Here is a 24,649-nt window from a genome sequence, read left to right on the forward strand (position 1 = left end):
ACTTATAAGCAGATAATTGAAATACAATTTTAGCTTTTGAAATCTTGGCTTATGAGATTCTCTTAAATATAGCTTGTTTATAATCTCAGCCTACAGTATATACAATATAAATACAGCCTATATACAGTGCAAACACACACACACACACACACACACACACACACGTTACCATTTAAAAATACTTTTAAAAGTTTTAAGAAGTATTTAGAAAGGCTCCAATAATTTTATCAAAAATACTGTAATATTAAAAAAAGTATTATAATTTAAAATAACTTTTTTATTCTGTTTTGATATATTTTAAATGATAATTTATTCCTATGAATAAGATGAATCATTACTCCAGTCTTCAGTGTCACATGATCTTTCAGAAATAATTCTTATATTCTGATTTGCTGCTCATGAAACATTTCTTCTTCTTCTTCTTCTTCTTCTTCTTCTTCTTCTTCTTCTTCTTCTTCTTATTATTATTATTATTATTATTATTATTATTATTTGATGAATAGAAAGTTCAAAAGAACAGCATATATTTAAAATATAACTTTTTTGTGTAGCAATGTCTGTCTCTTTGCTGTCACTTTTGATCAATAAAATCATTAATTTCTTTCAAAAATGCAGAACATTTTACCCCCTTGTAAACATTACTGTAGTTTTACTGTATGTATTTCCCAGTTGCACTCCAATCCAAGTTTGAATTTCCATTAAACAGCATGGTATGCCAGGTTCACTGAGCCATTGTCATTCTCTTTAAAAATCTTGCTTGTATTGCTGGTTTCCTTGGCAGTCATTTCCTATTTAGAGCAGAGATCTCGAGGGAGGACTGCTTCCTGTCGGGGAGTGTGGGAACCGTTGGAGGCGGAGTCACAGATATAAGACGCAAACTTAGACCAGACGGCAGGCTGCACTCCACAACATGAATTTAATTACAGCATGCGAGGTCTGCGGAGTCCACAATCTGCTGCTGTCTATCTTTCCTCGCTTATTATTGGCTCATGAAGACGTAATTAAAAAAAAAAAACGATTTGCTTGCCGTAATCTAGAAGTGTTTTTTTATCAATTGCCTATTTAGTGTCATCATTATTTTTAAGGTTTGTAGTGCAGACAGTGATACATAGACTATTAACAGCTGGTTGCTGAGGATTTATTTGAACTTTAATTATGTAACAAAAAAACAAAATTTGTTCTTTTTTAAATATCAAAACCTTTTTTAAGCATAACATTCCATATAATACCAACAAGAACTGCAGCGACAATCCTTAAATCCCTGCTCTGAAAACAAGAGCAGCTTCTTTTTTTTTTTTATAGAAATTCTTGAAAATGGATTTGGGTGTGTTCAAGATGCAACAAATTGTTCCCTAGGGCACGTGAAGACTAAGGCACTCCCTCGCTCTAAATGTTTTAGGCAGAGTGCTGTACAGTGAACATGGTTTCCCAGCCCTGGCGTCTGATATCTTTCAGGAAAATCAAGGATAATAACTGCACTGGCTCACTCATCTTGAAACCTCTGGACTTGTTTTGTTTTGCACTGGGATCATGCTGAATCAGAATAGTAAAAAGTAAGTTTGGGAAACGTTGCTTCTTTCTGTTTTTCTCATCTTGATGGCTGCAGATAAACTGGGTGTTTGACTGTTTTTTTAGTAACCCTCAATGGAGTTTTTTATTTTTTATTAATTATTATTATTATTATTTATTTATTTTTTTGTAGTAGCCACACAGAATGGAGCTTTGATGTCTGAATATCTTAGTGATTATTGTCGTATTGATGATCATGATGTAGACAGGAAGAATGACAAAGCATACTTATTTCAAAAAAAGGGCATATTGCATTTCTAAAAAAAAAAAAAAAACAGTTCCACACTCAACAGGGTCCAAAACTGAGATTCTATTAAGAATTATTTATTTGTATTTTACTTTATAATGTTGGTTTTATTATTATTTGCTTTTTTCTGGTTTACATTTGTATGTACTTGATATGAATGTAATTGTTTCTTAAAATAAGTACAAAAAAAACAATGTTTGTCATTATACACTTCTTCTTTTTTTTGCCTTTTAAACAGATTTTTTAATACAGTGAAAAAGTATATTTTTCACCTCCACTGTCTCACATTTCCTATGAGTCATCTCCAGTCTTCTCTGATCAGAGGAGCCCATGCATGCACAAATAGAACAAGTTTGTGCCCATTCAGATGTCTACTTGACCTTTGCATTATTTAATAGTGTGAAGGATGTGTTTTTGTCTGCTAATAGATGATTTTCAGGGCTTATTGTTCCAGAAAGAATATTTGGATAGCATTTAAATATTCTGCCTTCTTGTTCAGAGATGTGGCTTTGCAGTTAACACTAGTGCATGCATTGACTTGTGCTGCTGCTCGTGTAGATGATGCAGTTTTGGGGTTTGCAACATTTAGCAATCCCTTATTTCCTCTGCTAATTAAAGTTTAAATGTAGAAAATGCTAAGCAATTGTTTACAAATTTTAAATTGAGTATATGTTTATCTCTCTCTTTCTCTCTCTCTCTGTATAAAATAGAGAATGTATGTATATGTATGCATTTACAAATATATGTATAAACACATATACAAACATAATATAGTATACACACATATACACGTATAATAAAAATATAAATAAAACAATGCAGAAAAAGAAACAATATTAACTTTAACATGTCTGAAAAGGAGTATGAAGAAGCATAAGATTATTTAATCCTACCCCTATTACACTGAATATTGATAACCATCAAATTTCTTAATTCTTAACATTATTTACAAATTACTACATATATTTACACGTTTATTCCCATATGCTAACACGAAATACAAAGAACACATAACAATAATTTAAATAGTAAAAATCATCAGAGATCACTTCGTCAAATTCCTTCTTTTTCGTTATTATACCTTGTTAATATAATATCTTTATACTGCTTTTTGAACTGGACCATGCTTGAACATTGCTTGAAGGTGCAACACATAGAAATACAAAAGCTTTTAAATGTTGTACAAATACAACACAAATACATACGGGTGATATGAATTATCCTTATATATCCTTATATAATGATAAAAATCTACAATCAATTTCCCCAAACCTCGAAAAGTCATTTAAATATGGTAATATCAGTGAACAGTAAAGAATGTGGAGTGATATTAGTTATGTAATTCATTCAATTTTGTATAAAAATATTATAAAGCATCTTTATACGTCTTTTTCTGTCCCTGTTGCTCTTATCGGTCATTCTCGAAATTTATAAAGCAAGTTTCCTTGTCATTTTGGTCAATGGCTGCAGCAAACATATGTTCGCCTCAGGTCATTGTGGATTCGCTGACAGAGTCACTAGAGAGATGTTACATGAGTTTTAATATCAGCCCACAGTCCACAGTGAGTCATTCATCAATCATTTAAACACACGGGACCTGCGAAGCGCTGGCTTGACTTTATCTATTTCATGTCAGGAAAAATGAACAGATGAACAGCCGCATGCTGGACATCAGGAGGGTAATATGGCCATCTTCCCATGAGATTTGACTGAGAGGTGTTTTTTTTATATCCCTTGACTGGTGCCGTGTACATTCTTTTGAAGCTTGTGGAATTTCAGAAAAAGATCTGTATTTTTTTTGTGTTCTTTATATCCCATTCTGACTGTCATGGACCAGGACAGCTAAATGGCCCTGTAACTTTCTTGAGACTTTGCAAAGGAGTTTTTATGTTTCACGATTTCATAATTGGTAATTTGATCTGCCAGCTTTAATTTCTGTTAGCAGCAGTGTGCCTGTGTAATTCCATCATCTGTTATATCAACTCACTACCCAAGGACTCATACAAAATCAATTTGCTTGCACATTTTCCTCCTTTCTGGGTTGTACTGTATACAGTAGTAATTTGCAGGACTGGTAGAATGAGATGACTTTAGTGACCTAGAGCATGAATGTGTCACAACAGATTAAACCCTGCCTCTCAAAAGTGCATGCAAGAACAATCCTGATCCTGATTTATGCAGTAGCAAATACAAACTATAATAGGTACTATATTATTTATCAGGCAGTATCTTTTGCCATCATATCAGTAAATATTTATATGTAATTTTTCCTACTTATTATCCTTATTTTTACATTTTACATTATGTCGGCCATCATTTATCGCTCACTTGAATAATTAAAAAACACTATTAAGCGCTATCTTAAATCTCAGAATGAATATTAATTTTTCATAATGTACATTAAAAAAGTTGTGATGCCTACATTTATTAGTGGCATTTTTTTTAGTATTATATTATTTTTATTTTGTACTTTGTTATATAGCAAATATTACAAATAGTGTATTTTAATATTAATTTTTTTGTTCTTTGTTGTTTCTTTTAAATATTTGTCTCTAGATGTGTGTTGTCTCTCTAGATGTGTGACCTAATATTTCTTAGAATAAATAAATAATGACACTAATGATACGTTTGGTCACCTATCAGGTTATTATAAGGTTCTATCAGACATTTTTGTAAAAATGTAGTTATTATTTTACTTATTTAAATTATTTGATGTTGTTGTTCTTGTTTTATCTTTTATTTTATTGTGTACATTTCGGGACTGATGTATGAAATATACTTGTTCCCCATCTGCCATATCCATTTTTGAGATATCTAAAATTCAGAGAAGATATGTTTGTCTTGTTTTTCCTCATATTTGAGATCATTATTCTCAGGAAAAACCCTAACAGCAGACTTCATTTGCTCCATTTGCTCTTTCCTAATCTCATCATTATCTAAAAGAAACAATTAACAAATTAGCAACGTTTTATTTCCTAAAGGGAACATGGAGTAGACAAGTCACACTTGCTGTAAACACTTCCTTTTCACCTTTTACTCTGTGTGTGTGTGTCTATGCGTGTCACTTCCTTTTTCCTTTTTGTGACGGTGCTGGTCATCTCAACATGCCCTCGGCGGTCTCGTTCAAACAGTCCCATCCGAGTGAAGGTCATTCACCTGGAGGGCAAACTTTGTTTACCATTTCCTGTGTGAGACACACCTCACTTCCAATTAGGCAAAGCTGCTTTTTGATCCCTCATTACAACTTGTTGAAAAAGCCTCATGGCCTCATCATTTCCCAGAACGCCGCCCCTCTGATCTCCATCAGATATGTCATGCCGGTGCCTGGAAGCTTCAGCTTTCGTATGCAGTGCAGCAGAACCTCTGACTAGTCAGACAGTGAGAAGTCAGCAGCTCATGCCGTGCTCAGTGCAACATGCCAACGTCTACAATAGTTCCAGCTCGCATCGCATCTCACTTCTAATAAACTATAAATGCCCGTTTGACTCTGATGCATGTGTTCCTCTCATCCTCTTTCACTCCAGTAGATCCCATCTGATGCCGAGGCTGAAGGAATCACGGTCTCACGAGTCGTTGCTCAGCCCCAGCAGTGCAGTAGAAGCTCTAGATCTCAGCATGGAGGAGGAAGTGCTCATCAAACCTGTGCACAGCAGCATCCTGGGACAGGATTTCTGCTTTGAGGTGAGTTGGCTGACCCCACTGCCATGCTGAAGTCACAGCCATGTATTAATTTCCCAAAAGGACTTTTAATGTCCGACAAGTCTCAAAATAGCACGCAGCAAAGGCCCATTAAAACTTCATCAAGGCCATTAGCCAAGATCAAATACTTTGCAGAAAATAGCAGCGCAATCTCACCGTTCAGCAGTGTAGTCATTGAGGAGCCATGGGTCATGTTACTGACGATCTTCACGTGTGTTTCAGAGAAGGCTCACGTAAAACAGATGGTTATATAATTAAAAGGTCAGAGGGTGCAGACAAAGTAAACTGTGATCAGGCAATAGGCATGCAGGTTTCCTTAAAGGAATAGTTATTCAACTAAAAAAAAAAGGGTTTTTGAATGAATCTCAGTAAGGTAGTATCGTACATAAATCAGGCATCTGCATGCAGAGCTTAATACCAGAAGGGCCTTGCTGTCTCTTTGCTTCCCCTGCTCAAAGTGTGCAAGAGAGACCCATCTGTCTGAACATCTCTTCTCGTTCTCTGTGTGAACACTAGAGGTGAGTTCTGAGAGGCCAATTCATATGGAGTCAATGACTGTTACAGTACAGCAGAAGCCAGCTGCAAAGAATGAGGCAGGGGTCAGCCAGAGGTCTATTATGGATTATGCTCTGTTTGCTCTATTTATTCAATCATATATAATGCAAACGAGAATTATAGCAGTCAAAATTCTATATGAAAATTGAATTACATTTAGGGTACAGCTTTATTATGAGTTTCTAGGGTGGAATTCCCTAAGAAGGAGCTGACTTAAAAAAATAAAAATAAATAAATAAAAAAGCATATTTTATATTTATTTTTTTGTGAATGTTTACAGTGTTTAAATATTTAAAATATATTGTGGCTATTATTTAAATGTTACTTTTATTTAGCAATTTATTATAAATATTTTATATTTAAATACAATTTATTATATTTACATTATTTCGATATATTTATCTAAATATACATACATTTTAAAGATTCCATTTTTATTATATTTTGCTTTTTTAAGATATAATTTACATTCCTACTTAAAAATCGTTTGATTTTGCAATTGCAATTTTTATTACTTATTACTTTATTCCTTTATTCCTTTAATATTTATTTCAAATATAACTTAAATACAAATGAAAATACATAAGACGCAGCAGTGCATCGGCGCAGATAAAGCCTGGCAGTTTTTGTTCTGAATCACAGCATGCAAAAGTCTCACAGTTGTTTAGTGAATTCACCCCTCGGTATTCAAACGTGGACCAGTACTTAGTTTGTCACCTGGATGGTGTGACTGTGAGCAGATGGTCTTTTCGGGATGAATATTAGATATATAAAAAAAAAATTGTTATAGGCGCATGCATTTATTTCTACTCTCTGATAACGCATGTGATGCTTCAAATATGTTTGATCTAAGTGCATTCTGTCTGATAGGGCTATTGAGAGTTTTATTCTTCCTCCAAATGTAATTGCTCTCCTCTCCTGGGAAATGAATCATTGATTGAGTGCTGTAGCATTCAGTGGATCTCTCTGCTCACTTCCACCATCTCCTGATCTGCATTTCAGTCCTTTCTAGCTCCCTTAATGCACTCATCCGCAAATTTGATAATTGTAATCTGTAACTGCAGGTAACTACTTCAACAGGAAGCAAATGCTTCTCATGTCGGTCAGCTGCAGAGAGAGACAAATGGATGGAGAATTTGAGACGTGCTGTGCATCCCAACAAGGTAAACTGGATGATTCATCTGAATCCTGGGTAATTCTAGATTTGATGAGGTTTATGCATGTTACTTTTTCATATACCCTGTCTCACATATTGACAGTTTCCGATCGACTTCTCTGCATTAACTCAGCTTAACTTTTTAAAGTGCACAGGGGGTTGTCTAATTCCTTTCTGCAGGTTGCAGAGGTTGCTGTAAAATGCAGTGCTTTCTCTCTTCTTTTTTTTGTATTCTGCAGGATAACATCCGTCGGGTGGAAAACATGCTGAAATGTTGGATTATCGAAGCTAAGGATTTGCCTGCAAAGAAAAAATACTTCTGTGAACTTTGTCTGGATGATGCGTTATATGCACGGACTACCTGCAAACTCAAAACGGACAATGTTTTCTGGGGCGAGCACTTTGAGTTCAACGACCTACCCTCGGTTAAGAGTATCACCGTGCATCTTTACAAGGAAACAGACAAAAAGAAAAAGAAGGACAAAAATAATTACGTGGGCCTTGTCAATATCCCTGTAGCAGCAGTCACCGGGCGGCAGTTTGTGGAAAAGTGGTATTCTGTGAGCACGCCGAATCCCAATAAAGGAAAGAGTCCGGGACCCATGGTCCGAATGAAATCCCGATATCAGAGCATGAGCATCCTCCCCATGGAGCTGTACAAGGAGTTTGCAGAGTATATTACTAACAATTATATGTTAATGTGCTCAGTTCTGGAGCCAGCGCTAAGTGTGAAGAACAAGGAAGAGATGGCTTGTGCACTTGTCCATATCTTGCAAAGCACAGGCAAGGCCAAGGTAAGACAAATGCATTGTAATCTGCTATGCTACGTTAAAGTAAACATGAAATCAGTTCACCCCATGTTCTTTTCTAATGCACGGTCCTGCTCTTGTTGTGCATGATTCATCATTAGAATCACGTGAATGAATTTAATGTAATATAGCAATTTCAGGCTACTGTTGTACAATGCATTTAACAAATATGATACATAATTGTAAATCTTACAGAAAGCACACAACAAATCAAACAACCTTATTTGGAATTAGTGTCGTTTTGAAAATAAAGTCAGAATAGCATTGTGTGATTAAAGTTGTAATATTGTGATATCAGGTTTCTACTATTTTGAGAATAAAGTTGTATCAATAAGAGAATAAAGTCTTAGTAATATGAGATTAAAGTCACCCACCAGTTGCCATTTCAGTGTTACTTATTGCTAAATCCTATGCTAGATTTAACTAAATCGCAACACTTCATTGTCAAAATATTAAGACTGTAACCTCATATTTCTACTACATTATTCGTATTGAGTTGACTTTAATGTTGTAATTCTGTTTTTATTCTAATCTCAAAATGCTATGACTGCTATGACTAATTCTAGTAATTTTTTATTGATTTATTATTTTTTTAACATGCCACTAAAATGCTGTAATTTCCAACGTCACAACCAAGAAATGCATCACATTCCATAATTACATTTTTTCTCAGTCTCTTTGGTACATTTCTCGAATCATCCTTGACATTTGAAAAATATACATTATAGCTTTCCAACTGAAGATTCATGAGATGAACCTTTGAGCTATTTCAGAGAAATGGTTTATCATTGGTTGATCTACATTCTCTTCATTAGTCAAGATTTATTTGCACAATTCATGCCAAATTTACAAAAAGTCTAAAAATAATGTGTACTAAAAAAGTGCTTGGCAGTTTGTGACAACTAGTTGAACCATTTTGCATTTAATGAGTTATACAATGAACTAAAGACTTGATGTTTTGAAAGGTAAGACTATTGCACAGAAAACTATATAATACATTTTGAGCAACATAACATTAGCAACTGATAATGCTGGAAACCGCAGATAAATGTGCGTAATCAATGGCATGAATGTATAAAAGCAATCGCAACTTGTTCAAAAGAATGAGAAACTGGTTTTATGATGTTTATAAATGACTAGATGATGAGGAGGTTGTACATGTAGTTTTGAGAAAGTGACTAAGAAAAACTGTAAAATGGGATGCAAAGGCCTTTTCATGTTGACTAGAAAAGTAAATGTGTTGCCTGACTGCATTTGTTATATCTAGGAAGATGTTTAATTATAGACTCCCACGATGCTGTTTGCTGACAACCGAACGAGAGAGTGACAGGACGATTTGTACATTGTCAAGATAAAACACTCAACAATCATTGTGCTACTTTGAGTTTCCATGCTACATTCAGAGTTATTTTAAATTTCGTCTGAGATGTCTTAGTATAAAAAAGCTGACTGTGACAGTTATTTCGAAGAGTTTTTTTCCTGAAGCATTTGCCTCGTTGTGAGTTTTGCTGTAAGAAACAAAAAGGATGTTCTAGGCCTTACGCTAAACCCATCAAATGTCCTACTGTGAAATACGTTCATGATAGAGATGAACAATAGAGACGTGGCCTGCTTCGCCTCATTTAATCACAGGAGTGCTGAGCGCTGTGATTACCCTCATTAGCTTGAGCACAAACGGCTCTGATACTCACCATAAATCAGCCTAGAATCAGATGACATTACAAACAAATGTGCACTGTCTGACGCTTTGTCATTCACCTGTCATTATTGATCAAATGCTGTTAGAGAGAGTTGTTTCCGCTGCAGCACTCTGACACCAATCCGAGGCATTGTTGCATCATAACGGACTAGCACAACAATTTGTTCGAAAATGCGATCATGTTATTGTCAAGTGCCACTCTGGGCTTTTTGGGTTTTTTTTAGTCTGTTCAACCCAGCAATACAAGCCTTATGTTTAGATAAGCTTGAATGAGATTTTAAGATCTTGTTTGCCTTTTGTGTTGAATGAACTGCTTTTAAGCAGTTCTTAGCTGTTACTTTTTCCAACATATTGCCATCACGGCACGACTCCACTTTAAACCAATTTTTGCGGAACATATCTTATGTAATTTTTTAGACTGTTAACAAAGTGGCTGGTCTGTCATTACCACAGTACTGTAAGTCAATAAGGCCACAGTTTTTCATTACATAGGAGTTAATTGGTCCCTCTCCATTGTATTGTCTCTCATTATACAAGGCCAGAGTTGGTCAGCCAGTGCATTGTCTCTTATTAGCAGAAGCTGGATACTGTAAATAAAGTATTTTATCTATCCTATGTTTTAGCTATCCATAATGTGTAGTTGCATAATTTGACATTCACCTTTATTGATCTAATAAGCAACCATCAAATGTGTAAGGCAGTCTGGAAATGCTGTGTATTTGAGCTTTGCAAATGTATCAGACATCTTTAGACAACCATAACTGTAAATGGTAAAATACAGTATGTACTCACAGTTTGTATTCGGTATAGAATCTATACAATATAATGTGTCTATATATATATATATATATATATATATAGATAGATAGATAGATAGATAGATAGATAGATAGATAGATAGATAGATAGATAGATATAGATATATACACACACACACAGAATATTTACTGTATATAATATATAATTTACATGTATGTATATTTACATATACATATTTTGGAGCTTCATCATTTTTAAAAGCAAAGGGTGATAAATAAATATAAATATGAAATATCAAGTGTTTTTGTTATTTTTTTTCATATTTATTATCCCTTGTTATAAATGCACTGTTTATACTGTAGGTAATCAGTATGAAATATACACAGTATAGTGTGTCTGTATACTGTATATATATTAATTCATTTATATTTACATAATGTCTATTTAGAAACTTTATCAAAAATGCAAATAGGCATATTAAATAAATGCATACATTTTATTTCTAGAAATATGTTTTCATATGTTATTTATTATTTTCCCTTGTCAATTTTAGATAAAGCTCCTAAATAGGTATTATTTGCAATTTAAAATATACAGTAGTTATGTTACGTGTACAATATGGTATATTTTATACTGAATATAGACATTTAAATCAATTTCAGTCATTTAAGTCATGTCTTTACGTGACACCTTTTCATTTTCATGATACAGATAGCTTTATCCAAAGTTAAAAGTGAGCAATAAATAAATATACAATGTCAAGTGTTTTTATGTTATTTTATATGAACATAATTATGTCAATATGTCAATTTTAAATAAAGCTCCTAAATATACCATTGATTTTATATATATATATACACATACAGTACAGACCAAAAGTTTGGACACACCTTCTTATTCAAAGAGTTTTCTTTATTTTCATGACTATCAAAATTGTAGATTCACACTGAAGGCATCAAAACTATGAATTAACACATGTGGAATTATATACATAACAAAAAAGTGTGAAACAACTGAAAATATGTCATATTCTAGGTTCTTCAAAGTAGCCACCTTTTGCTTTGATTACTGCTTTGCACACTCTTGGCATTCTCTTGATGAGCTTCAAGAGGTAGTCACCTGAAATGGTCTTCCAACAGTCTTGAAGGAGTTCTCCGAGAGATCCTTAGCACTTGTTGGCCCTTTTGCCTTCCGTCTGCGGTCCAGCTCACCCCTAAACCATCTCGATTGTGTTCAGGTCCGGTGACTGTGGAGGCCAGGTCATCTGGCGCAGCACCCCATCACTCTCCTTCTTGGTCAAATAGCCCTTGATGCCTTCAGTGTGACTCTACAATTTCATAGTCATGAAAATAAAGAAAACTCTTTGAATGAGAAGGTGTGTATAAGTATATCTTTCCTGTCTTTTATATTTAATCGAATTATATTTTAAATGATGTAAATAGTTTTTATCCACAACACTTTAAATCCAAGCTTTGTGACACACGGATACAGATCCAGTCTGTTTGTGCAGGAAGTATTGATCGTACTGTGTGAGGATGTGAGCCAGTGGGGGGGGGGATTCACGAATCTAACCTCACATAAAGACTCAAAGTGTCCTCTCAGGGTTTGTCTCAAGGGAAATTCCAAGTGCCAGGCCTCATGCTAATCAGCTTTTATTAATTCAGCTGCTGGTTTGAGGGCCAAACGGGTTCATGTGATCATGCTCCGTAAAGAATTGAGCTGTAATGGCAAGTCTGAAAGATTATTTATCAGCAGGGCTGTGCACGAGGGAGGCAGGGCCTGTGGGACAGGGGTCATTAGTGGATCGCCCAGAGGATGAACTGACTCTTGAGAGTACACATTGCCATTATAACAAGCCACTGCTTACTTACTTATTCATGCCTGCCTCAAACTGTTGTATGCATGAAGCTTAAACAAGATGCTAACAACCCTACCGCAGGTTATTGGAGAGCAGGAAACATTTTTAATGTAAAAAAATAATATTTCCATTTTGAGGAAATGTCAAATAAATCATCAAAGAATCCTGAAAAAAAAAAACGATTACATGAAAGTTTCCACAAAAATATGCAGCATTACTTTTTTGTTTTAACCATTGATTAGAAATGTTTCTTGAGCACCAAATCAGAATATCAGAATGATTTCTGATGGATCATGTGACTCTGAAGACTGGAGTAATGATGCTGAAAATTCAGCTTTGCATCATATAAATAAAATTGTATTTTAAAATATATTAAAATAGAAAACTGTTAATTTCATTTGTAGTAATATTTCACAATAATACTGTTTTCACTGTTGTTCCAATAAAAAAACTGTAGCCTTTGTTGAGCATAAGAGTTTTTTGACAGTAAAAATATTATAGATGCCAAACTTTTCAGTGGTATGCAAACTTTAAATACAGTAAAAAGCATGACCTACTATATCTGTCAAATCACACTATGTACAGTATTCTGCAATGCAGTGCACTTCGCTTGCATTGTGACACATTTTCTGAAAGTAATATCAACCACAAACTTTAACATCTCTCTCGTGACTCGTTACTTGATCAGACTGCCAAATACATTTTTGAACAAAACTGGGCAACAAATGCCCACTTTAACTGGGCACCACTCATGCAATCTAATGAGGTCATGTGACAACATTGCATACCACCATAAGCATTTATAGCTGCATACTATTTCATATGTATCATTTGCTTAAAAATAGTGCACATTGCATAGTATATTTTGCCTAGTTATTGCTTTACAACTACTAATTTCCCTTAAACCCCCCCATAGTTTTCTTTTTGAAGATGTGTACTGATTGTGGTGCTAAGCTACAGACAGGCATGATGGGATGTGACAGGTTTGCCGGGGAAAATGCGCTGCACTCGGTGCTGACTGATTAGTGGTGAGGGTATGGATAAGTCTCATCAGGGAATGGGCACTGAGTGCTGCTCACTGTGTTAAGCTCTCACGTCTTAATTGAATACCGAGTGCTGTGACTCCTGCCAAAGATGTAGAGCGTTTCGAGAAACTGGGTCTCATTTGATCCTCTCAGTGTAATAACCACAATGCACCTCTGCCTGACTGGGAAGAGGAGAGCTCAGATATGCCCTTATCACCTGATCCCACCGGTGATGGTGGAGAGAGCTTTGTGCAGCACAGAAAATCCTGTCTTTTTCTTGTCTTATATAAGTGTAATGTGTCACAACGGTTTAGATTTTTGTGCACACCTGCTTAGGAGACTGAATCCTCAGAAGTGTGCTTTTAGAGATAATTTTAGCAATAATGACTAAGACACTATCTTTCAAAACACAGACATACATCTGCTGCAGATCATTGATCCAGCGCCAGGGCATCAGCAGAAATCACGGCCAGCTGTAGACACACACACACACACTCACACACACACGTACATGTCCTTTAAGGAGATTCCGTTGACAGCAGTAGCACAGCACCACCCACATTGATCCTTCATCTCTCTCACATTACATAGCTTATGACCAGATTGTGTTTTTGATGCTGGTGGGATCATATGTTCTGCTGGCATATAGCTTTGATATGCATCCTAAACCAGCACTAACCAGCATGAAATGTTTAGCATCAATTCAGTTCTGCTGTATCATATTTAATAATCATTATATGGAAACTTAAGACTTGTTTGGGGACAAAATGAGAACAAAAAATAAACTTTTTACCACTAATATTTTTCATGGTACCTTTCTATTTTGTAATTATTGTTAAAAAAAAAGAAAGAAAAGAAAACAACATTATGAATATACAGTATAAGGATATAACTGACTGAATGTGCTTTAGTATTAAAATATGCAAAAAATATAATTTGTTGAATATTTTTAATGTCATTCTGAAATGAATCAAATGCTTTTTAAATTGGTACATTTAAATGAATATGAATTTAGAAAAGGAACTAGAATTCAAATTAATAAAAACTGAATCTGGATAAACCTGTTACCTTTAATTTAAAAGAAAACTTGATTTCCCACGAAGTCATTACCTGCTGAATTTCTTAGAATTGCAATTAAGTTAATTACACTTCCTGTCATTACATTCCAGACTGCTTTTTTGTTCTTTCTGTGCAAACAAAAAAAGTGCATAGATGCTGTCGTTATTCACTTCAGATCTTCCCATTTGGCAAAGCTCTAAAGTCTTTAAACTTGACATCTATTGTTTGTCATCACTGCTTAACAGCTACCACAGAGGAGAAGATTTTCGACTAGTAACAATTTAAATGATCCCAAGATATCAAATGGATTTCTTGAACATACATACTCGTGGGCTTCTGAGGTCTTGGATGTGCTCAGCTGAAACTGATGTAGTGCAGTGAAGATGGAGCTGACACATGAGATTCACATCATAAGAGAAGTAAAACAGGAATTGAGGGAAAGAATATTACAACAAGACATCACTGAACTATACGACATCTATTACCCCACTATCACTGCATATGATTCATCTCCCCCACTGGATATCCATAACCATCTCAATCTGGAACATGTCCTGATTGGAGCTGCTGTGTGTATTCAGTCAATAGCAATGCTCTTGGACTCCATTAAAAAACTCCTGCATCCGGCCCATCAGAGGCATTTGCTGTTTTCCAGTTCAGACACAGTTCTGGATGGTTCGAAATCAAATGTGGGACTTCAAAAGCAAAGTGATCAAAGATGGGCAGATGGGGAAAGAAAGGAGGAAACAGCACAGTACACTCAGCCAATGAGTTTGGGCGAAACTTTTTGTTTATCTGACAAATGGGAGTCAGGGGGAACCATTTGCAATTTAAACCCAAGGTTTCAAATATTTAAAGACTAGAAATGCTGCACATCAGTAAAGACTTCTTAATGTTTTGCCCTCCTCAGGACTTTCTGACAGATCTGATGATGTCGGAGGTGGATCGGTGCGGAGACAATGAGCATCTCATATTCCGTGAAAACACACTGGCTACTAAAGCTATAGAGGAGTACCTGAAGTTAGTGGGACAGAAGTACCTTCAGGACGCTTTAGGTAAAAAAAAGTGAAATATACTTTCCTTACTATTTCTGGAGACCATCAGATATGCTTGTGAGAATATACAATCAATAATTTTCACAAACTTTTTGTTTGTTTTGTTTGTGTGTGAAGTATGTGTTTTTAAGTTTTGTTCAATTATTTAAGATATCAAGTCAATTATGGGTGCAAAATCAAGTGAGGAGGGAAATCTTTAATCTAGGTTTCCCTCAAAAGAGTTTATCTGATGCTGGGGAAATACTTTCAAAAGTATAGTCTGTGAAAAAGTGTTGCAGTTTACATATAGGATAGTTTTATATTATGTAATGTTGCAGTTAGTTATTTTGTTCATTTTTTTTTGCCATAAAAAGTAAAACCAAATCTTTCTTTAAATAATTTATTTACTTAAAGAATGAGTCAGTGATTCATATTCAGTTGACTCAAGTAATGTAATTGAAATGTGTTTAAACATTTTCTTCATTTTGGGATCAGTTCTTCAAAGATGGTGTTTATTTTGCAATGTTAAATAAATCAGCTTTTATTATGCAGCTCATCTGATGGGTAGAATTTGTAAACATTTTTCGAAAATTGATATTCATTTCTAATGATCATTAGTAATCAGTCATTGTTGTACAGTACAGTATTGCAGCAGGCTGCACGCTTTCTGTGCTAAACGAGGTTTTCTGCATTGTTTACTTTCTCCGTCCCAGGTGAGTTCATCAAAGCCCTGTATGAGTCAGACGAGAACTGCGAGGTGGATCCGTCCAAGTGCTCCTCCAGTGACCTGCACGAGCACCAGAGCAACCTCAAGATGTGCTGTGAGCTGGCTTTCTGCAAGATCATCAATTCTTACTGGTAATGCCTTCAAATTCACTTCTCACATCAGCGTCGGCACACAGCAACTGCCTGCCCTAGAAAGATTTATAGAAATCTTATTTTTATTGCAAACATGTTTCATTTAATATTTAAATTGTTAGTTCTAATGTTAGAAACTGATTGGTCAATATTGCATATATATAGGCACAGTTTGGGCCATGGTTTGAATCTCAGGCAATAAATGAACTGATTAAAAAGACGCATTTTGAATGATAAGCATCTACCAAATTCAGAAATGTAGATGCTTAATAAAAACCCGCTAGAATATTATGACCCACAAAGGGTTTTTGGGGTGCTTTTAAATTAATTCTAGGCAGCTCCAGAACTAGCAATCTTGTCATTTCTCCAGGAAGCCCACGATGCCTGGCAAAGTAAGACTAATAAGAAGTGAGACGTCTCCATCTGTCCTCACAGTGACTGTGCTGTTCCTCATTCATTACCTACGTATTAGCAAAACCATGCTGCGATATGAAGTTACTCCCTCCTGCAATTCCCTAGTGCAAGATATTCCATCAGAGGAATGTAATTTTGCTCCCTTTGAGGAGGATCTTAAACTGGATCTTGATAAGCTGTGTCTAACTTTGTCGCGGTTTTGTTGTGCGCCATCTTTTAAGTGTCTCTCTGTCTCGAAAAGAGCAACTTAAACGGCAGATTGTGGTGACCTAGAGGTCGCAGGAGGGGACGTCCTTATGGCGGTGATGTGGAAATTGAAGGTGGGAGTAATGGTTAACGGGTGTAGCAGTGAAAGTGTTGTGGGAGAGGATGCTGTCACGCGTTTGTTAACACTTAATTAAATGCACACGGTGATTGTGATTTGCTGTGGGAATGCAGAACTGAGTGGGAGTGTTGTTGTTTTTGGGCCTGTTTGTTACTAAGCAGTTACTCAGCAGTGTTAGACGGTATTTCAGCTCACTAGTTCAAAGTCATCATTAACTCCAGAACAGTATACTGTATACTTTTTTTGCTGTAATAAAAATGTGGTATTCGCCGTCATATTTTTCTGATCAAATCACTTTATTGTCTGTCCACTCTAGCGTGTTTCCTCGGGAGCTCAAAGAAGTGTTTGCATCCTGGAGGCAGGAGTGCAGTAACCGAGGCCGACCGGACATCAGCGAACGCCTGATCAGTGCATCTCTTTTCCTGCGCTTCCTGTGTCCTGCCATCATGTCGCCCTCGCTCTTCAGCCTCATGCAGGAATATCCTGACGACCGCACCGCCCGCACACTGACACTCATTGCCAAAGTGACACAAAACCTCGCCAACTTCACCAAGTGAGTGTGTTCGTGCGTACAACTATAGATTATTTCCACCAAACTGGGTGTTCGCAAACCTCATGAGGGAATTAATAATGAATTAAAGCATAAACGAGTTAAACTAAAATGAATCGACTTAAAATAAAAATAAAAAAACAATCAAAATAAAACACTTAATAAAAATGTGAAATATTTCATTTATTTAATTGCTTGTTTGGTGACCGTTGACTCACATCAGAGAACCGACAACGTGATTGCTTTGCTGAATTATTGAAATATTCATTTAAACATCAATTAAATATTTTACATCAAAAAGTTACATCATTAAGCTATAACATCTAACATGATTTGATGTTGATCATGGGTTTAATGCATCATACCCCTGTGGTAGCAGGTAAGTTTGTTATCTGAACATACTGATGAACTCTTGTACACATTATTTCAAACTGTATTTACTGTGTTTTTTGTTGTAGGTTTGGCAGCAAGGAGGAGTACATGTCCTTCATGAATCAGTTCTTGGAACATGAATGGACCAGCATGGAGCGCTTCCTGCTGGAGATCTCCAACCCCGAGACCATCTCAAACACGGCAGGCTTCGAGGGTTACGTTGACCTGGGCCGTGAACTCTCCACACTCCATTCTCTCCTGTCCGAAGCCATCTCACAGCTCGATCAGGTGAGGTCCTGCGATTCAACAAATATTGAAATGTTTTGCTAAAAATGTTAATTAGATTGTAATGTACTTATAAAGTGACAGTGACATTGCATACAGCCAAGTATGGTGACCCATACTCAGAATTTGTGCTCTCCAAAGTGGGCACACACACACACACACACCCCATGAACACACACCCAGAGCAGTGGGCAGCCATTTATGCTGCAGCTCCCGGGGAGCAGTTGGGGGTTCAGTGCCTTGCTCAAGGGCACCTCAGTCGTGGTATTGCCGGCCTGAGACTCGAACCTACAACCCTTGGGTGAGGAGTCAAACTCTCTAACCACTAGGCCATGACTTCCCATATATATGTGTCTTCATACAACTCTCACCGAACAGAAACTGTAATTTGAGATCAGAAAAATACATTCTTAAAAAAAATTACAAAGAGCTTAATTTAGTTTATCAAGTGATTATCTGATGTAAATGGATAAGATAAAATACAAATAACAATGGCTCTGAATTTTGATTGGAGGAACTACAGTCAATGATATATGATATATGATCATAGACCAAGTTGCTATAAACCATAAAATAGTTATAGTTTTAAAATTCAGCTTGCTGTTTGGCTGAATTGTGTGCCTTTAATAGAAATGTCCAGATTTACACCAACAATTAGTCATTAAGATTCACACGCTTAACTAAGATTAACTTGGCCAGGCTTATTCATGATACGATAACAAAATCCTATGAACATTGAAACAGTGAAATAACTGTAATTTTAGCTTTAAACTGTACTGAAATAACATGCAAAACTTTATATCAGGTGGCTTTTCTGTAGTGATATTGTACCTTCATGCTCTATCAAGTTTAAGGTTTTAAGTTTTTACGTTTTAAAGTTTAAATCCAGTCATTCACAGTTCTGTATTGTGTTGCAGAGTACTATTACTAAGCTGGGTCCTTTAGCACGGATCTTGCGGGATGTGAATTCAGCCCTGACGAACCCCACCGGACCCCCTGTGTCATCTCCCACCGAGCGTGTGGGTTCCCCCACTCTACCCAGCAGCAGCCTGTCTACCGGTCTGCAGAAAATGGTCATGGACAGTGAGATCACAGGGTAGGTCAAGGAAAAAATGTCTTATGTAGCCAGACTTTTCACTTTCAGTCTGGTTATTGTCAATCCGAAAGTAATAAGAAATATCCAGTTTAACAGGCAAGCAAAAATACTATCTTTTTTTGGCATTACTTAGGCTTTTAATTGAGAAACCGATGATCTGAAGATTAACAAAAAAAAAAAATGTACAAACTTAAAAATAAAACTCCAAAGACTTCTGATTCTGTGGGATCTGGGATGTGATACATGCGAGTTTATGGCTACTTTGTCTGTGAAATCAGACAAATACTTTTAAAGCACACATAATATATTTAGGTGAGAGCCTTAAACATGACATTGTGAAATGTAAATAATGCTGAGAGGAAAAACTGCAAGCTAGTAAAATCTGTATAATTTTGTTGTAGAATATGATAAAAATGAAGTTGTAAAACATGTTCCAGACAAGGTTTTTGGTCAACACCACATCTTCTCTTGCTGCTCCACTGATCACCCAGTGCTTTCAAAGAAGATTACTTGCGTCTGATAATATCTCCACGATTTAATAATCAGTTTTCAGATCTTTTACTGACTATTTACTTTCTAACTCTCTGTTACATTAATTTATTTATTTATTCTTTATTAGAAGAGCAATGTAACAGCAATCTCAGGATCAAGGGTTCAGATCTCTACGAAACACACATACTGTTTGAATGCACAGTCAGTCTCTTTGAATAAAAGCATCTGTTGAATGCTTTGAAAGGGGTCTTTTATGCTCACCAACAATACAGTAAAAACTGTAATATTGTGGAATTTCATTACAATTCAAAATAGATGTTTTCTATTTGAATACGCTTTCAAATTTAGTTTACTCCTGTGATACCAAAACAGAATTTTCAGCATCATACTCCAGTCTTCAGTGTAACATGATCCTTCAGAAATAATTATAATACTGATTTGGTGCTGAAGAAACATTTATTATTATCATCAGTGTTGGAAACAGTTAGTACGAATATTTTAATATGTAGACATTTAAAATCTTTGAGAAAACCATTGTACATTGGTTTCAAGATTATTTGCTTTAGTTTAGAGAAAGTTGAAAGGAACAGCATTTATTTAAAATTACCTGAATTAAAGAATTAATTTCTCTCCAAACTAAATTTTACTGACCCCAAATTTTGAATGACAGTGTTAATATAGAAACTGATAATATAATGCATGCAGTTAATGTTGCCAGGTTTATCCATGAGAAACAAATTTGTTTTGCACCAAGCAAGACATTGTTTATTCTTTCCTTTACTTCAGGGTGGTTTATTCTCTAGCACAGTAATCAAAGACATATATTGTAATGTAGTCTTGAATAAAAGCTGTTTTTCCGTCATGAGACTTGGTGTACATGTTTTTTACTGTCACATTAGCACACGCACATCCGTTAGCCATGCAAATGAGCAAGACTGGAAAAGCTGTGATCTTCATTTTGTCCCGTTGACTCTTGGACAGGTTGGTGGATTTCACACGGCTGCCCTCACCGACCCCCGAAAACAAGGATCTGTTTTTCGTAACAAAGAATTCTGTGATCCAGCCGTCACCTGCCCGCAGTTCCAGTTACTCGGAGACCAACGAGCCAGAAGTTCAGATCCCCAACGGCAGCAAGAGCTTGTCAATGGTGGACCTGCAGGACAGTCGTTCTCTTGAGAGCGCGCCCAACACCTCCTTCAGCGACCCCATCAATGACAGCCAGACCTCCGTTGGCCAGAGCACAGGGATGTGGACCACCCGCACCGCTAAGGGCAACACACCCAGTGGTCCGACCCTGAGGAGGGCAGGCCAGACCCCCACTACACTGAGTACAGAAACCGCCCCAGGAAGGTCCCAGCTGCTTGCCCCGCTCTCGTTTCAGAACCCCGTTTACCAGATGGCCACCGGATTGCCCCGCACAGTGGCCGATTCTGGATCTGAATGCCAGAGCTCCATCAGCTCCCAGAGTAACGCAGAGGAAGCAGCTACTGCAGGGTCAAAGCACCCATTCCTGAGCCAGTCTAGCACGGGGGCCAGTGGCGGAGGGGGCAGCAATGGGGACGAGTTCATTCGGTGCTCTGGAGAGTTCGCCCGCAGACAACTGTCCCTCACAGAGACCCAACACCAAGCCAACGTACCACGCCAAAACAGCACAGGGCCGCAGCGCAGGATAGACCAGCCGCCTCCAACCGTCACAAGGGGCCGCACTCCACCCAACATGCTCAACACTGCACCGTACCCCCGCCCCTCCAGTGGAAGTATGATGTCATCATCTCCTGACTGGCCCAGCAGTGGCACCAGACTGAGGCAGCAGTCGTCGTCCTCCAAAGGGGACAGTCCAGAATCTAAACAGCGCACCCTACACAAACAAGTGAGTTTAGAAAAACACTTTTTTTCTTATTGTCTTTTGACGAAAATTGACATTTCATTTAACAAAGACGTCCTTGTTGAATAATGCAGATTCTATTAATTCATTAATTTTATTTTATTCATTTATTTTGCTTGTTACAGTTCAAGTATACCCGATACAATTTAGGTTTAGGTTTTAATGCATTTTTTTTTTTATCTTATTTTTTATGGCTTTTATTTTATTTTATTTTATTAATTTTAGTTAGACATTTATATTTTTATATATGTATTTGTTTATTTTTATTGTTATTTTATTTTGTTTGGCATTCCGGAGCCCCACTAATGACATGCAGGGGAAAAAACAAGCTATTATTTATATTATTTAACTACAACGAGAAAATGAAATAATAAAAGATAACCTTAATTCATAATTTGTGTGAAGTCATTGCCATTAAATATTTTTTCTGCATCATGTGCTAGCCTCTGTATGCCATCACAAATGTTGTCGTTATTTATTTATTTTTAGGAAATTAAACATAGAAAATTATTATTAAAAAATTAAATTATTAAATTATTATAGAAAATATAATAAACTTATATTAAAGACCCAAGTTATATCGGGAGATCAGAATATCTTTGAGGATTAAGGGTTGGTCCTTCTTGAGTTGTCCTAGTAAGCAACCACCTGGCATCCCAACAGATAACCCTAGCAATCCATATGTGCTAAAAAGACTCAGAACATCCAAGAAAACACGCAGCAACACACAAACAACTAGCATTGTGGTGACAAGTTTTGCTAAGCAGGCGCCGCTCACATTTTTTATTTTTTTTCAGAAATGTTGTAAAACTGAACTATTGTTTTTATTGCTACAGTTCAAAAGAAAGATGCTTTTCAAAGTTCTGTGTTCTCAAGAGATAGCATTTTAAAACCAATTATCCTTTGTGTCTCACTAGGTCGGTTAGTTGCAACATTCCCATAGTTGATTTATATACAACGAAATTAGCTAGCACTCGGCTGATATACTTTAAACAAATTGGCACTCAGATCTCTCAGGGGTTAATGAGTCTTTGGTGGCTGTAAGGTTGAGACGACTGCACAGCCCTCTCACCGTCAAAGGCGAAAAGAACAGAGCAGACAAGCAGAATTAATTGCTTGAGTGCAAACACTGGGCTAGTGATTAAATGACTGCTCGCATTGTCCAGACGGTTCCTTTGATGTCTGCAGAATGAATCTTCATTTAAAAAATGATCAAGTGTTTTTCCTAGTGAGCACAAGTGTTGTTGTCACCTTGAAAAGTTTTAAGGCACTTGTTTGTGTGTATGAGTAAAACCTAATTTTAGTCTCATGTAGATGTAAGCATGACCAATTATGATACAATAATGTTTTTGTGTCTGTGTGTGTTTGAACGAACTTTTATTAGGCTCCGTCTCCTGTGAATCCCAATGCGTTGAACCGCACTGCTGCTTGGCTGCTGAATATGAATGTGCAATATTTGGAGCAGGAGGCAATTGACCCAGATTCGAAACACCGGGAGGACTTTCCAAACAAGGAGGATCTCACACCAACTGAAAAGGTAATAATGAGACCTCATCCGACGGCACAAAAAACAGCAGTATACTTTATGCAGAAAAACAGCAGGCTTACTGTTTGTGTGATCAAAATCTAGCCTCCCACGGCACATAGAAGATTTCCTGTAAAATATGTTAGCTAGTTTCACTATTTGTCATCTCTTGAATATGATAGACTTTCTGTGAGGACATGTTGACGATGTTGATATTATTTAGGTCATGCTAATGTTGCTAGGTAACCTTCCTGGAATGACCAGTCATGTAAACCTAATAAATATTAATTAGGTCAATGTGACACCGAACTTGTTGTAAACTGTGGATGTCAAACTGCAGACAGGTAGATTCTTATGAAGAGCAACAATGCAATTGTAATAGACTTTAGATGAAGCTGACTTTTGAGTTTTAATTCAGGAGGACAGGCTCAAATCACTACGTAGTGGAGAGCACACTTCTGGTTCAGACTTGTCTGCAAAACTTTCTTCTCCAAACATTTGCATAAAACATTTCATACATCACTTTCTTAGTTTCTGAATAGCCTGAAGCAACAACACAGCAAAAAAAGACATTTTCTAAATCAATATGTCTGTCTTATTTTTATATATATATAAAATATGCAAACATCTCTAAAAAAAGAGCAATATACTTGAAGAGCTAAAAAGTTTAAGATATGCTGCCTTTATTTCTAGCAAATGCAACTTTTTTTTTTTACAATATAGATGTAGAGAGAGAGATAGATGAATATATTGATACACACACACACACACACACACACATATATATATATATATATATATATATATATATATATATATATATAGTAGCAGCATGCACTACTCTGAACTACAGAATTCATCTTTGATATATTCTGTAGCACCTACTAGATATTTTTCATACAGCTTTGCTGGATTTCCCAGGCTTAGCAGACAGATACAAGATGATTAGCAGGGCTCTGATCGAGTAATATGCATTTCAAACCCCAGCCGTACACACCGGAGAACTCCCTCTTTACACAGCTTTTGTTGCTCCATAATCCTGCTATTAGAGTACTTCATTCTCTCTTTCTCCTCCTCAGTATCAGCAGGAGGTTGCGGTCCTGCAGGAAAAGCTGCGTATTTCTGCTAAGAAGCTGGAGGAGTATGAATCTCACATAAAGAGCCAGGATGACCAAACCCAGACGATGCTCTTGGAGTACCAGTCCCGGCTTGAGGACACGGAGGAGAGATTACGGAAGCAGCAGGATGAGAAAGAGCACCAGATGAAAAGCATCATCACCAGGTGAAGATTTGTTTTGAGGTGGTGTTACCATCTGGTTAAAAATCCGGTCAAGAAACAGAAACATTGTAGGTTTAAACCCCATAAGGTGTGATCCAT

General features: G+C 36.5%; 1 protein-coding gene across 6 annotated transcripts in view; it reads left to right on the plus strand.

Moving 5' to 3' along the window:
- The window catches only part of LOC128018900 (disabled homolog 2-interacting protein), a 78,692-nt gene that overhangs the window by 51,010 nt on the left and 3,033 nt on the right, over positions 1 to 24,649 (plus strand). For 3 of the 6 annotated variants that reach the window (XM_052604765.1, XM_052604769.1, XM_052604768.1), the window contains 11 exons: positions 5,341 to 5,497; positions 7,135 to 7,233; positions 7,466 to 8,020; positions 15,346 to 15,490; positions 16,183 to 16,327; positions 17,383 to 17,619; positions 18,075 to 18,276; positions 19,191 to 19,369; positions 20,843 to 21,731; positions 23,131 to 23,283; positions 24,351 to 24,553. In XM_052604765.1, the coding sequence (XP_052460725.1) occupies positions 5,341 to 5,497; positions 7,135 to 7,233; positions 7,466 to 8,020; positions 15,346 to 15,490; positions 16,183 to 16,327; positions 17,383 to 17,619; positions 18,075 to 18,276; positions 19,191 to 19,369; positions 20,843 to 21,731; positions 23,131 to 23,283; positions 24,351 to 24,553 (2,964 nt within the window). Of the gene's footprint in view, positions 1 to 1,395; positions 1,554 to 5,340; positions 5,498 to 7,134; positions 7,234 to 7,465; positions 8,021 to 15,345; positions 15,491 to 16,182; positions 16,328 to 17,382; positions 17,620 to 18,074; positions 18,277 to 19,190; positions 19,370 to 20,842; positions 21,732 to 23,130; positions 23,284 to 24,350; positions 24,554 to 24,649 lie in introns of those variants that run through there. The other 3 variants (XM_052604766.1, XM_052604770.1, XM_052604767.1) reach the window with 2 other exon arrangements.

This window comes from Carassius gibelio, chromosome A8 (genome assembly GCF_023724105.1).
Source record: "Carassius gibelio isolate Cgi1373 ecotype wild population from Czech Republic chromosome A8, carGib1.2-hapl.c, whole genome shotgun sequence".
NCBI classification, from domain to species: Eukaryota; Metazoa; Chordata; class Actinopteri; order Cypriniformes; family Cyprinidae; genus Carassius; species Carassius gibelio.